The 13,284-nt window shown below is 39.0% G+C and overlaps 1 protein-coding gene across 7 annotated transcripts in view; it reads right to left on the reverse strand.

Annotated features, from left to right (window-relative positions):
* Nucleotides 1-1,971: 1,971 nt before the first annotated feature.
* NAV3 (neuron navigator 3) overlaps nt 1,972-13,284 on the reverse strand; it is a 414,628-nt gene continuing 403,315 nt past the window's right edge. For all 7 annotated transcript variants that reach the window (XM_055807946.1, XM_055807944.1, XM_055807943.1 and 4 more), the window contains 7 exons: nt 12,985-13,220; nt 10,867-11,021; nt 9,908-9,979; nt 9,282-9,478; nt 8,545-8,663; nt 5,587-5,790; nt 1,972-3,486 (listed from right to left, as the gene is read on the reverse strand). In XM_055807946.1, coding sequence (XP_055663921.1) covers nt 3,367-3,486; nt 5,587-5,790; nt 8,545-8,663; nt 9,282-9,478; nt 9,908-9,979; nt 10,867-11,021; nt 12,985-13,220 — 1,103 coding nt within the window. In that variant the 3' untranslated portion in view covers nt 1,972-3,366. The remainder of the gene's footprint in view (nt 3,487-5,586; nt 5,791-8,544; nt 8,664-9,281; nt 9,479-9,907; nt 9,980-10,866; nt 11,022-12,984; nt 13,221-13,284) is intronic.

Raw genomic sequence — 13,284 nt, forward strand, 5'->3', positions numbered from 1 at the left:
TTACTTAAATGTAAAATATGTTTTTGATTGTGGTTGGGTTTTTAGTATTTAGTTTTTAGGAAGAAAAGGCATAGCAAAAGACAGTTTGGGGTATTTTTCTCTTGAAAAGAGAGAGATTTAAGACCTAACTGCAAATAAAGCCCTTACAAAACAAATCCACCCAGTGAATAATTAGCCATAATGACAGCAAGGTGCTGGATGTTCTGCTCCGCACTGTTATGTCTAAGGGTCCTTCCAGGGATATGACAATTTCAGAAATTACAGACCTGCTGCTGAGATTTACAGCTGAGATGGTACAACTTGCGGGATCATAATGATCTCTTCTGGCCTCAAAGTCTGTGATTAGCTGACTAACATAATTCTAATTTCTTTCTTTGAATTCTATTAAATCATATTGATGTATACCTGCTGAGGAAGTAGCTCTAAGGCCTTCGAGTTTGAAAATAAGGCATGATACCGCACCGGTTTTGTACAGATTTACCACCACTGAAATCAACCGACTTGTATTTGAAGATAATCTTGAGAACAGGGAGACTGTAAAGCTGTTTCTGAACTGCACAAGCTGTTCCCACAATGAAAACAGCCGTTAAAAAATCATACTGAATCCCTGGAACTAGAAACAGTACTTAATTTTGTTTTTACGGAGACCAGATCTGCTGAATACAGAAAATCGCATCCTTCAGTTTGCCATTTTGTTTGTATGTTTTTATATTTGAAATAATATCTAACCGTTAAATGGTCCTGACTGCAAAAACACCAGACTGTGTTTTCAATAAATAATTCCACTTTAATGGCAAAGTAATAATTTAGACAGATACAGTGCGCACACCTGCAAAAAAAATATACGCAAGCTGGTTTACAAGCTAGAGGAACAATAAACCAATAGAAAATACATCATCCAGTTAAGTCCGATGACACCAAATACTTATTATTAGGGCTTTACAAAGACTACAAAACTTTTCAGATGATTTATTTCACTGTTTCTGTCTATTTACATGATATGTTACATCAAAAATGTACAAAATATAAAATGTGTACAGACAAATGTTTCACAAACAATTTCTGAGTTGTAAACTAGGTGGACTCACTGAGATGTATTGCAGGAAGTTTTGTATATGTAGTATTGTGTGTTTGTGTGTTAAATATGGCAGGAAACGATTTGCAGGTTTGCTCAGAGCACAGGTACAGGAAAGAGCAGCTTTCCTTTAGTCAAGTCAGGCAAGATGTATGCGCTGACATTTTGCATCGGAAACAGACTCAGACGTGGGGGGTGTGATGTTGGTCTGACTGAATCCTACGTGCATAAAATCAGTAGAGTGTTGTTATTAGGGCAATAGCACCGTGTAGGAACCTCTAGATTCAGCGATGCAGCTCAGTGCCATTTGGAAACTGCATTGGTTAATCTTGGTCTTAGAGCGAGTGACCACAGGGTGGCCACAAGGAGTTAATAGCACCAAATACACATCCCGAAGGTAACATCCCTGGAGGTGTACAGCACATGTCTACACAATGCCAAAGCCCTTAGATACCTTCTTGTTTATGTGCACCTATTTTAACCGAACGTCTCTTGTGGTAAAAGAGCGTTTGTGATTATTCTGAGCAGTTTGGATGCAATCTGGTTGTAGCCTGCCGTGACGTACGCACTTAAAACATTTTCAGATTTTCTCTCCCCCCCACCCCACCCCACCCCCAAATGTATTGGCTTCATATAGATATTGAAACGTGCTGACTGTAGCATTGATAGCTCCTGCATAGTCATAACAACTGTAAGTACGGTACAAACACACCAGGTAATAACAGCTTTTAAGGTTTGCATTCTGTATTTGTTTGCAACATACAGGAAATCTCAGCAAGTGAAACATCTCTTAACACCAACAGAATAAAATACAATTTTGTTTGTTTGCTTGTTTCTGATTTGATTTGTGCAAGGCTTTTTTTTTCTTTTTCTTTTTTCTTTTTTTTTTTCCTCCAATATTTACAATACCCACCCAGTAGACTGTGCAAAACCAACCCACTTTTACAGTATAAACTCTTCCTCTTCCACAGTGGACATCACTGCTTCAGTGTTCTTTTATGTTGAATTCTTCATGTACAACAATAGCAATCAAAACAACATGCTAAAACTAGAAAAAGGAAAAAAAAAAAAAAACAAAACATATATTTGTGCTCATGCTGCATCAAGTGCATCCAGCTCTGCTGGATAAGAATTCAAAACATCTATCCTCCAAAAACTCCATTCCATGGGACCAAATGGATTTAAGCCGATTTCCTCAGCATTTAGGTGGCAGTGGAAGTGGGTTTGGGTTCCTTGTGTATTTCTGAGGGTAGGCAGAGCAATCTATTCACAAGATAAAAATATTATATAGCAACTGTTCTTTCTCCTATCCATTACTTTAAAAAATCATGATATACAGATATGAGGCTACTGTGTTAACTGATGTTTTCTCATTATTAAATGAAGAAAAAAACAGTGTAAATTACCAATGGTTTAGGAATTAAACCAACTGTAAAACTGTTCTAGAAATCTGTTTTTTAAGGCAGTGAGACAGCACCATAAGAAATGTTCCTTCTTTCACTGAAAAGGCTCAAACAAATGAAGCCCTAAAAAGCCTTTAATCAGTGTTGGTTAATAATTGGTATAAAATTGTTGTTAAGGAGTGGGCAGGTGGTTAAAAAAGACCTTTGTGGTAAAAACAACTTTATAAAATCTGTGAATTGTGTACTAAAAACTTGATGGAGCGCATCACCGTGACCATGGCAGTTAGAATTAAATTGGCACTTATCCAGCATATCACAGTCATGTTTTCTGGTGATTGCACAATACTGTTTGTGCTTTCTGAGTTACTACCATCATCTTTGACTTGTTTTGGAATGGGCAGTAGCGTACAACAAAAACACCACTGCAGTCCTGTGACCAGCACCATGTGGCACAACAGAGGTTAGAAGAGAATTAGAAGACTGCATTGTTCATGCAGCTTCTCAGGGTAAACTAAAGGAAAAAACCAGAAGAAATTGCAGTGTAAACTTGTACAGAGAAACAGAGGCTGAGAGAGAGAAAGAGGAAAAGGGGAAAAAAAATATTCCAGTTTGGCTAACACGTGTGCAATCTGCTTAGATGCCCTTGGTCTAGGGCCCTTTCCAGTTGACAAACGGAGTCTCACTTGGCTCCATAGGTATTGAAATGCCTTGAAATTAAACTAATTCAAGCTTTCCACTTCAATTTTTCTTCCTGACTTTGCAAGTTAGGTCTCCTGCCTACCTACAACACACCATGCTCACTCAGGGACCTCGGCGTGCTGCATTAATACTGGCAGTGGTCTAGTGGAAACAGATTTTACCATAATCCTCCACCAAGGTTTGTCCCTTTCAGAGGGTTGATTCAAGGGATGAATCCAAAATGTCATCATGGTGGCTGGTGCTATCACTGTCACAGCTTTGTGCGCTCGAATAGTTGGCTGCCTCTTGAAGCCTCATTAGCATATTCATCTGAAAGAAGAAGGCAAGTTTACATAATCTCATCTCATTTAACGCTGCAGTGACCATGTTAAAATTTAATTAAGCTCCCTTGCTGTATGAGGTGTCCTGGTATCTAGCTGAGGGGACCATACAAAAGGATTTCTGAAGGGTAGGATGTCAGTGGCTCCCCTTGGCACCCTTTTCATTCTCTTCTGGTCTTTAAATAGAAGTTTAAAGGTCCAAAGAGCCAGAGGGATACAATGGAGATGCCTGATAACTCTCTTTAATTCAAGGGTGAGACTGGCCGCAGCTGCAGCACTGGCAGGGGAAGGAAACTGTATCTCAGCTGGACATCTGGACCCATATTTGGAGACAGTCAAGCTTCCAGATAATATTTGGATGGCACAGACACACTTCATTGGAAAAACAATTGAAAACAATGACACTAACATACCCCCTCTACAAGAGAGAGATGGGGAGGGAGTGAGAGAAGGGTGGACTGAGGCCACCTGCTGCAGAAGAGTCCCATCTGCTGTTGAGAGGCTGACCTCAGCAGGGGAGCAGCAACAGATCCTCCTACCAAGGAGAGGAGAGCCTCCACATAATTTGGGGATTATTAGAACCTGAAACCCATCTGAAAAATCATCAAAGAGCAGCATTAAGCCCCTGAGAATTACTTGGATACTTGACGCATAACTCTGTGTAACACTCGGGATATTATTTATAAAACATCTGCTTCTCCCAGCACGATCAGGGCTGCAAGCAATGTTGACATTCCTTTAGTGTTTTTCAAGGAACAAATATAATGCCATTACAAAAAAGCAGGCAATGAAAAACCAAAAAGAAAAAGGTGTTCTTGTGTGTTTGTGTGTGAAGCCCCTTTGTCCAGTTTGTTCAGGAATCCTTACATCTCAATGGCTTCAACCTGCACAGCTTGTAAAGTTTCCTCTAGGCACTGAACAGTGTTTAATACTCTTTAATGTTATCAGGTAGCTTTTGCTGCAGGTTTAATAGGTATCCATCCATGTTTGAGAATACAGGATACATGCACTGGGTGTGACATGTCCTGTTTCCACAAGCGCAGTGTCTGTCTCCCTGTGAGCTCCACTGCAGGCAGAGGCAAGCCCTCCATTCACAAACTTTGACCTTCAGATACTTAGTCAGATACAGACACTGATCACAGTGCGCAGGGAGCGAGGGTGACGGGACGCTGAGCTTGAGCTGCCCAAGTATTTTCACCTTAGTGGAGACGATGTATATATGCTGGAATCCTGGCCAGTACACTCACTGGCAGCCCAAACCACAGGGTCAAACGATCACCCCAAAGCCTATGGACTGGGAGACAGGATCAAACGAGTTGATTTTCTATACTTCTTCAGGGTGCAAGGTCTGGTTTTGGATATCAAACACTTCACTGAGGCATAGGAGTCATTTTCTTAGCACAGATAAAAATTAAATGCATTTTCGTCTGAGAAAATCCCTTTTCCAAGGGCTGTCTGTTTTACAGAAGTACAGTTCTCTAAAATGATATTTTGAATTGTGATAAAGGCAGTCTATAGAGAAAGCACTATACAATAACAGTGGTTCAATATATGCAATTTAATAGTCCATTATCAGAGGAGGCAATGGTAGACCCTAATGTCTGGAATCATATTTAAATAAAACAATACATGGCCTTGAGGGAAATCAACCTCTTATCTTTTAATGCCACCACACTTGCATTCCTGTCTTCAGTTATTTTGAAATATTTTGAGGGATGGGAGGATGGCTGTCTAATTTGCATTTCCAGTAAATTCACTATGATAGACAAGTTAGATAATGTGAATTTCTCAGTCCTTCATTTGTAGAATGTACAGGAAGGACTGCGCAACCTAGAAAGGTGTTTTTAGAATAAACGGATTATAAGTTGCTGAAGAGTGGTACCCAAACATTATTAACATGATGGTGATAGCTGCCCTCCTGCTAGATTTTCCTTGTTATTTTCAATCTTTTAATAAATTGTAATAGGATTAATTTTAAAAGCCCATTTTGGAACAGGTACACAGTAGTTTTTTACTGTACAATGTACAATTTAACATGTAACAGTAAAGTACATACTGGAAAGCCTTTTCCCTGAAGTTTAAATCTTACCAGGGGATCCCCTTCTGTATCAGTCTGTGGAACATGCTTTGAGGTTGTTCCTTCCTTTGCTGATGCATAACCTTCATAACCAACATCTTCTGGTCTTAACTGAAGCAGTGACGGCCACTCATGCTGTAGAGATGCAGAGCTCCATGGATAGGTATCAGCTACCCACTTGGAGGGATCTTCCCAGGGTGCCCTCTTACCGTACATCTGTATGATGGATGTAACACAGGTAAGTATCCTACAGAGTTTTCAGTACCAGTTGTAACAGCAGACAAAAGTAATCAAAATCATCTAAAATATTTTAGTAAGTGGTTTACTTTCAGATGTGCTCAGCACTTGGATATGATACCACATTCAAAAAACTTAATCTCCATTAATCCTCCTTCAACACGTGGAGTGGCTGTGAGTTGAAAAGCACTCCATAACTAGTGATACTTGTAGGCAACAGTGGGAGCCACAAGTTCTTCATGCAATGTGAAATGAGACCTTTAGGTAATTTGCTTAGGGCATATAGGTGAAATTAACTCAGACCTATCTAAAACATTCAAGTTAATTGGATTTTGTTTGAAGTGAATTAGGAAGTGCCAGTACAGATTGTTCTTTTCTCCTAGTAAAATGGGATGCAGAAGCAGACATCTGTCTACACCTTAAGTTTAAAATCTTTCATAAGGTTAAGAGAAGAAATCTTCAAATGGTATTTTTTCCCTGCTATGAAACACAAAAATACTTATGAATCTAGAAGGAGCACAGAGGAAGGAAGACAGAGAATACTGTAAATTTAGGTCTGGTAGCTTCCTCAGTAAAATGCACCCTTGTCCACATTGCTGTTCACAGGTAACATGTTAACCAAGAGCCCCTTGGTTGCTGCTTTACAGATTTCCTTTAGCTATGACAATGACACATTGGGATGGGGAGCCATTCACCAGGGCTTTCTGTGATTTCTTGCAGCTCAGACTCATGCAATCCAAGGAGCAGCATAATATTGGCAGGGCATACACTCATGGAGCATTTAGATGGGCTGCGCTCCTAAAGGGAGTAAAACAGTGAAGGATTTTAGTGTTAAAGCCAGAGAGATGAGTCATGCTTATCACTGCAACACCTGCTCCCAGGCACTTGCTGAATCCAGAGCTCCAGGTTAGGCAGGCACATTCCCTGTATTGTGCACAGAGATTCTCAGATTCCTTCTGCCCTATGCTGAGGTTAGGCTGCTGTAACAGGGATCTGCCTAAATAAACCAAGAGGAAATGTTTCTCAGGGAGGTAGCAGGCTAAACTCCAGGCTGTAGGCAGCACTTCCCCTCATCTGACATAAACAATGATTAAATCTTCTGGAATCTGGAGCAAGGCTGGTAAATCCTGTGTCTGACAAGTGAGATTGCAAAGTACCAGGCTAGAAAGGCATTTTCTCCCCGTTCTTGGTTCCAGGAACATCTAATTATATTATGTAAAATATTTCTCTTTATTATTAACGATGTTATTCTATGGAAGCCATACAAAGCAACTAAAAATTGGAATGGATCATGAAATAACGTATTTTCTTCTATATGCTGCCATCTTCTGCTTCAGAAAAGAAGTTTTCATTTAAGTAGGTACCCAGTATACTTAGGAAAATATGAGCATGAAGAATAGCACTGCATTTTTATAGCTGGTCTAAACAAGTGCTGTTAATCTCACTGTGGCTTTTCTATCACATTTGGCAGTTTTTGCACAAGGCATAAACAGTCTATAATTCCCAGAGAGATAAGCAGTTTTAGGAAACTGAGATATTCAACAGGCAAGATTCTAAGCCTCCATCACATCAATATGTCATGATGTCAATACAAGGTGATGAAGAAATCACAGTTGCTTACACTGCTCTTTGACTTATCCGTAACAATCCCCTCTGCACTACGTAGTAAATTCTTTCAGTGTCATGTGTGGCAAAAAACTGCCTTTCCACAAAACATATATTCAGAGAACATAAAATTGCAGCACATAAAAGAAAAAGGGAAAGGGAGAAAGCCAAATAAATATTGGGGAAAGAAAGGATTAATTTCAAGATTTATGTTTGCCTAGAATGTGTGGAATGGTCTGAAATCTTAATCTACATGGGACAATTTACAATGCTTTCCACAGCAAATCTATCTGTAGCCCTCTTTCTATTTAAGTATAAGAAATATTAGTAGTTCATTAACAATCAGTGGAACTACTGCTAACACCTAGCTCTGGAGCAGATAGGATAGAGGGAACTTTGAAGCACTCCAATCTGACGGCACTGTTACACAAAATGAGAATTATAGTCAGGAGGAAACGTTAGCCCACACAAAGAAAGAAAAAAGCAGAGATAAATCTATAGAAAATACAAGCAGGGTTGCAACCTGTAAGGGCAAAAAGGGACAAACGTTCATGTTCAGCAGGGCCAAAGAGTAAATTACCTCAACCTGGTTAGATAAGGGCAATTTTTTTTATTTTTTTCCTAAATGGTGAAAATATCCTTGTTCACAAGCTTTCCTCCACAAGGCTGTGTGCCTACATGTGCATGTAGGTGGGAGAGGATTACAGACCAAAGCTATTTTCTTGCACTACTGTAAGGGCTATTAACTTTTCCCTGTAGGGATAGGCTAAGGCCTCCTTGACTCGGAGGCAATCTGAGCTGCATTTAGCATTGCTGTGAACTCTTTAAACAGTGTAAAAAGAAGAACCTTCCTGCAGTCACAGAGGAGAAAACCTCTCCATAAAATACAACATATGCTAGTACCAGAGCAGGCAAAGCCAAATTATACATCAGAGTAAGGGCAGGTCGAGAGGAGTTCAAGGCTGATTCTTATAACCCCTCCACAGATTTTCTTCTTGCAGATGCAACAGCATTCATACTTGGATGTATTGGTTTAAAGTAGCTTGGAGAAAGCCTATGAAACTAATCTAAAAAAAAAAAAAAAAAAAAAAGAAAAAGAAAAAGAATGCTGGGAAAGAAATGACATACCTGCAGTCCTTCTCTCACAGCTTCCAGGAGATATGGCACCAGGGAATAGTTCCAGAGGTCTGTGAACCACACTCTGGAGCCATCAACATCCATAGGGCAAGGGAGGAAAAGGCGGGGACCTAAGAAGTCAAGTTGTGTATTAAGAAAAGTAGAACTAGGGAACACACTAAAAATAATCTTAACAGAATTTAAAAAGTAGCATTGGAGTGAACTCAAGTGAATAGAATACTAATACAGGACCATAATAAGGGAGCTATCATTCTCCTGTTATTAAAAATTAACTATTGTCACTTTCTCCAAATCTAGAGCCTGATGATCGCTTACAAGTTTTATGGGCAAAGCTATGTGAAAGGATGTCTTCTTTGCTATTCTACTAAAAGACCTCAGGTCCAAGTGGTTTTATGGCTGTAATTATACTGCAGTGTGAAAGCAGGGAAAAAAGATTAAGCTTAGGAAATTTGCTACTGAGGTTGTTTTTTTGTATATTTAACTTTTTAAAATTATGACCATTTACTTGAAAGTCTTTAGTAACCAAGGCAGCAATACCAGGGAATACATATGCTCTCATTAAAGTTTCGATTTTCATTTCAATCTCACTGGCAACCAGACAGATTCTCCACACTGATTTAGTATTTCTTATTGAGAGATGACAACTTTTCAAAACATTATATCTTTCACAAATCTCTAAAATGCTCAGCCTGCATCCTTACTTCAAACCACTTCACCAATGGACTCACCAATGGTTACATCTGAAGAACTGTGCGTTTCTAGGAAGCTGTTGAGATGATGCCATGTTTTGGGGATCCAGTCAATGATTTTGATGAGCTCATTATTGCGTATATTCCTTTCTATTTCAGTCTCAATCAGTTTCCTTCTCAGATATCTGCCCAAGAAACCTTTAACAGGCTCTGTGTGATTAGCACACAGCACCCACCTGGGTAGAAAGGATAAATGTCAAGCAGCAATGAACAGTGAATACATAATTTCCTCTTAAACATACAGATGAAGGTAATGTCATAGGCTTATGAGTCTCATTAGTCACCAAGTATAAAACTGTTCCAATAGATCACATTATTGTCCACTGTCACAACACAAACATTACAGGTTTCAGCAGGAATTCAAGACACTGCTGAAGGCAAATGGCACGCCAGAATGCAATTGTCTTCAGCAACTTGCTAGAGGTGTCAGGAAGTATTTCTTTCACCATTCCCCAACACCATTCAGAGACCCATCGATACCAGGGAGACAGAGAAACTAAAATACTTTGCTGTGATGAGACACAAGATCAATGTTTAATGAAGAACTTGGCTGAGAAGCAGGGAGTTGTACAAACACGGCCACAGTAAATACAGAGTGAATGTACCTGAAATTGTGATGCAGCTCCAGATTTGGTGAAGAAGAAACTCCTTGGTTCATGGTTCCAATAATATAGGGGCTGAAAAAAGAAAAATAGTAGGTTTTTTTCTGAGAGAGAAGCCATTCAGATATTCAGAGAACATTCTATCTGCACTAAACCAATTTTAGAAGTCTCTGGATGCATTAGATTTAAAATATTTGAGGCACCCTTTTCTTGATGTTTATTCTTGTATGATTTCCCTTTCTGCACATTTGTAGTTTCTTAGTACTCTTCTGTAATAACTAAATAAATGAGGCAACGCTGTCCTCATGTACCTCATAATTTTGCAGTAGGCTTGTTTTAATTTCAGAAGCCAGTGAATCTCATGAGTAAGACACAGCATGCATTGATTTTATGAAGTGAAGTATTTATGATGGCACTTTTACAGCAGAAATAGCCAATGTTATAGGCCAGTATAAGTTCCAGAAAATGTTATTTTTATTCTTGTTTTGCAATAAATGACGGCCAGCAAACTTCGCACTTCTGCACTGCTACAGGAAAACTGTAGGAAGTGCAAGTCCGCCAGATACACAGCTGCTTCTGCATTGGCATGGTCCACGGCTTCACACATATTCCAAATTCCACTATTATAAAGTGCAGTTCTTACTCTCCCATAAACTGTCCTCATGGTATTATTGAGCTTGTGTGATCTGATGGGACAAAAGGGGTAAGACCCTAATTCAGTCATTTAATTACATTCTTAAATTCTGTGGTACGTTTACATGTCACTGAGGTGCATGAGAGTCATATAAGTGAAGACACCTAAACACTTGGCTGAAGAGGGTTAAAATTATTCAAGCACATAAGGGCTTTGCTGACAGCCCATGGCAGTCTAAGTTTCTACTGGGACACGTTAAATAACAAACAGCTTTTACTGTTTTAATTGCAAAAGGTGTGTGAAAGGGGAGAGAAGAGCTACTACCTACCATTTATTATATTTACAGTTGAGAAAACCATTGAAGATGTCACTTAGTGAACTGATGTGGTGGAGGTTATCAAGAATTATGACCACAGGGAGGTCAGCACCATTGTTGTCAGCACTGCATTGCTCAGCTAGGTTTGCTAGGTACTGTCGCAGATCCTTCAGCAGAATTTTTTTAAAAAAACAAACAAAACACAACCAACCAACCAAACAAAAAAACAAAAAAAGAAAAGATTAACCCAATTAACCATAGATGTAATTTCAGTGGAAAAGATTTTCATAAAGATAAAAAGGCTGCTACAGAGTTTCCCCACTGTGGATCATTCAGCTGGATCAGCACATGCAGAAAGACCTGCTTCTTAGACAGGGCAACACTGAAGACACATGCTAGGGGAAACAAAGGCAATAAACGTAAGGCAAGTGACCGAGGCATACACATTCCTATTTGGTAGATAGAATCCTTAGAAACCTGCTGATAAAATATCTTATGTCCAGAGGAAAATAGGTTGCAATAAAATATGCCGTTTCCAATGGACTGAGATACGTTAATTGCTGGACTGCCATTCTTATGAATGCTACATTTATATATCACCCCTCCACCCCACCCCTACCTCCCCAGTTATCACACTATCTAGCCTTATTAAACTGCTCCATTAGATATCCCCTTTCAGCACTCTCAGTGAAAACCTGTTTGACCTTTTGGGGATACTATATCACACCTCATAATAAAATTTGTTGTGTAAATGCTTTTTTTCTGTCAGTTGTCTGGTTGCCACTTCAGGCTGGAGTAAAAGAGAGCTTTCCATAATCAAAACATTTCATATTTTTCTCAACACTTTGTTGCCACTGAGTATCTGGCCTAGTCAAGTTTTACAGCTGTATCTCTAGAGGTATCTAGGTTGGGAATACTCAGTATTATGGACAAAGTTCCTATTGCTCTATTACTTTCTGGATCAGGGATAGAAGAATCATTTCTTCTTTAATGGGAACGTGCAATATATTTTTTATTTTAAGAAAGATTTTGGTTAGGCTTTTTATGATCAGGTGTCTCTAGGGGAACATCATGGGTTTCTTCCATGGAATAGCACCATCTGTATTATCCAAACACGCTTGGTATTCGACAATGTTATTATTTTCTTTTTTACTACAAACTCAAAAGTTCTATATAAATTTTAATAGAAACAAAGGAAAAGGAAAAACCAAAACCAAAACACATACAAGAAGCAATTTACCAGAAATCCAAAGGCTAGCTCTTTTGTGGGACAGTTTTCATTATAAATGTATGTGCTATAACAATAAAACACAAATACATCTCCTGCCAAAGCAAATGGCATCACAAATCCTCTATATAAAGACATTGAAAAGAGACTTTTTTATGGGAATGGTCCTCTTGCCCCTTTGGGATCTGTATGTTCTTCCTTCTTATGTTACGTTAACATTCATTATGTTTTGTGCAAATCAGAAAGCTCTGGGCAAAACCTTTCATTTTCTTTTCCCTGGGTACCAGGTTAGGTGTATACCCAATTCAGAACAGCAAGTGAATAGTATTATCTGTAGCTAGCACAGTAGTCATGCTAGAAGCTTGATAATCTGAACTATGTAAACCACTGTGAATGTGATGTGAGGCATGAGGCAATTTTTAGTACAGTCAGCTTCCTGACCAATGCACTCCAGCAACCATGGCAGCAGGTGTATTAATCCAGTGCTGATTAAGAAGCGGAACCCAAGACAGTAATTCAAAATCCCCATTCTGAAATCTTTGCTAACAATAGGCTGCTATTATCACTACAAAAAAAGCAAGTTAAAGTAGTATTACTATATATCCAACCTTTCTGACAAAGGAATTACAGGGACACTAAGAATTCAATTTATATGGGAATTTGACTCTGCATCCATCTTTACAGTGGGTTTCCTCAAGTGAAAGAAAATTCAGACTTCCTTCATAGTGCTTTGGTGGTTTGTTTAGAACAGAAAATTCTGGTCCCTGTTTCTCACTGGAATTGGAGACTGAATTCTTGTAGGAAAAAGTGCTGAGCAACAAAACAGTATGCCAATTAACAGGATCCACACTGCATCATCACTACAAATTGGGCAGTAGTTTATCTTTTCAGCTGTAACTTACCTTGCTTGACTTGTGATCTACATTAAAAGTTGCAATTGCATCTTCAGGTTTTTTTCTGCCAGATTTAGTTATAATATATTCAGCCAGCCTGTTAGCTAAATAGGTCTTTCCTGTGCCACTGGGTCCCGACAGAATAATTCTGTGATGTTCCATCAGTAAATTAAAGTACCGCTGGGTAATTGGCTTAGGAATTAATGTGTCAAACACAAAACTGTCCAAACTGTTTTCTTCCACTCCTGGGAACAAAAGAAAAGAAAAATAGCCTGTCTTCAGCCTTGCTAAGGCAGGTGTAGGTTTGGC

This window comes from Falco peregrinus, chromosome 6, assembly GCF_023634155.1.
Source record: "Falco peregrinus isolate bFalPer1 chromosome 6, bFalPer1.pri, whole genome shotgun sequence".
Taxonomy (NCBI): domain Eukaryota; kingdom Metazoa; phylum Chordata; class Aves; order Falconiformes; family Falconidae; genus Falco; species Falco peregrinus.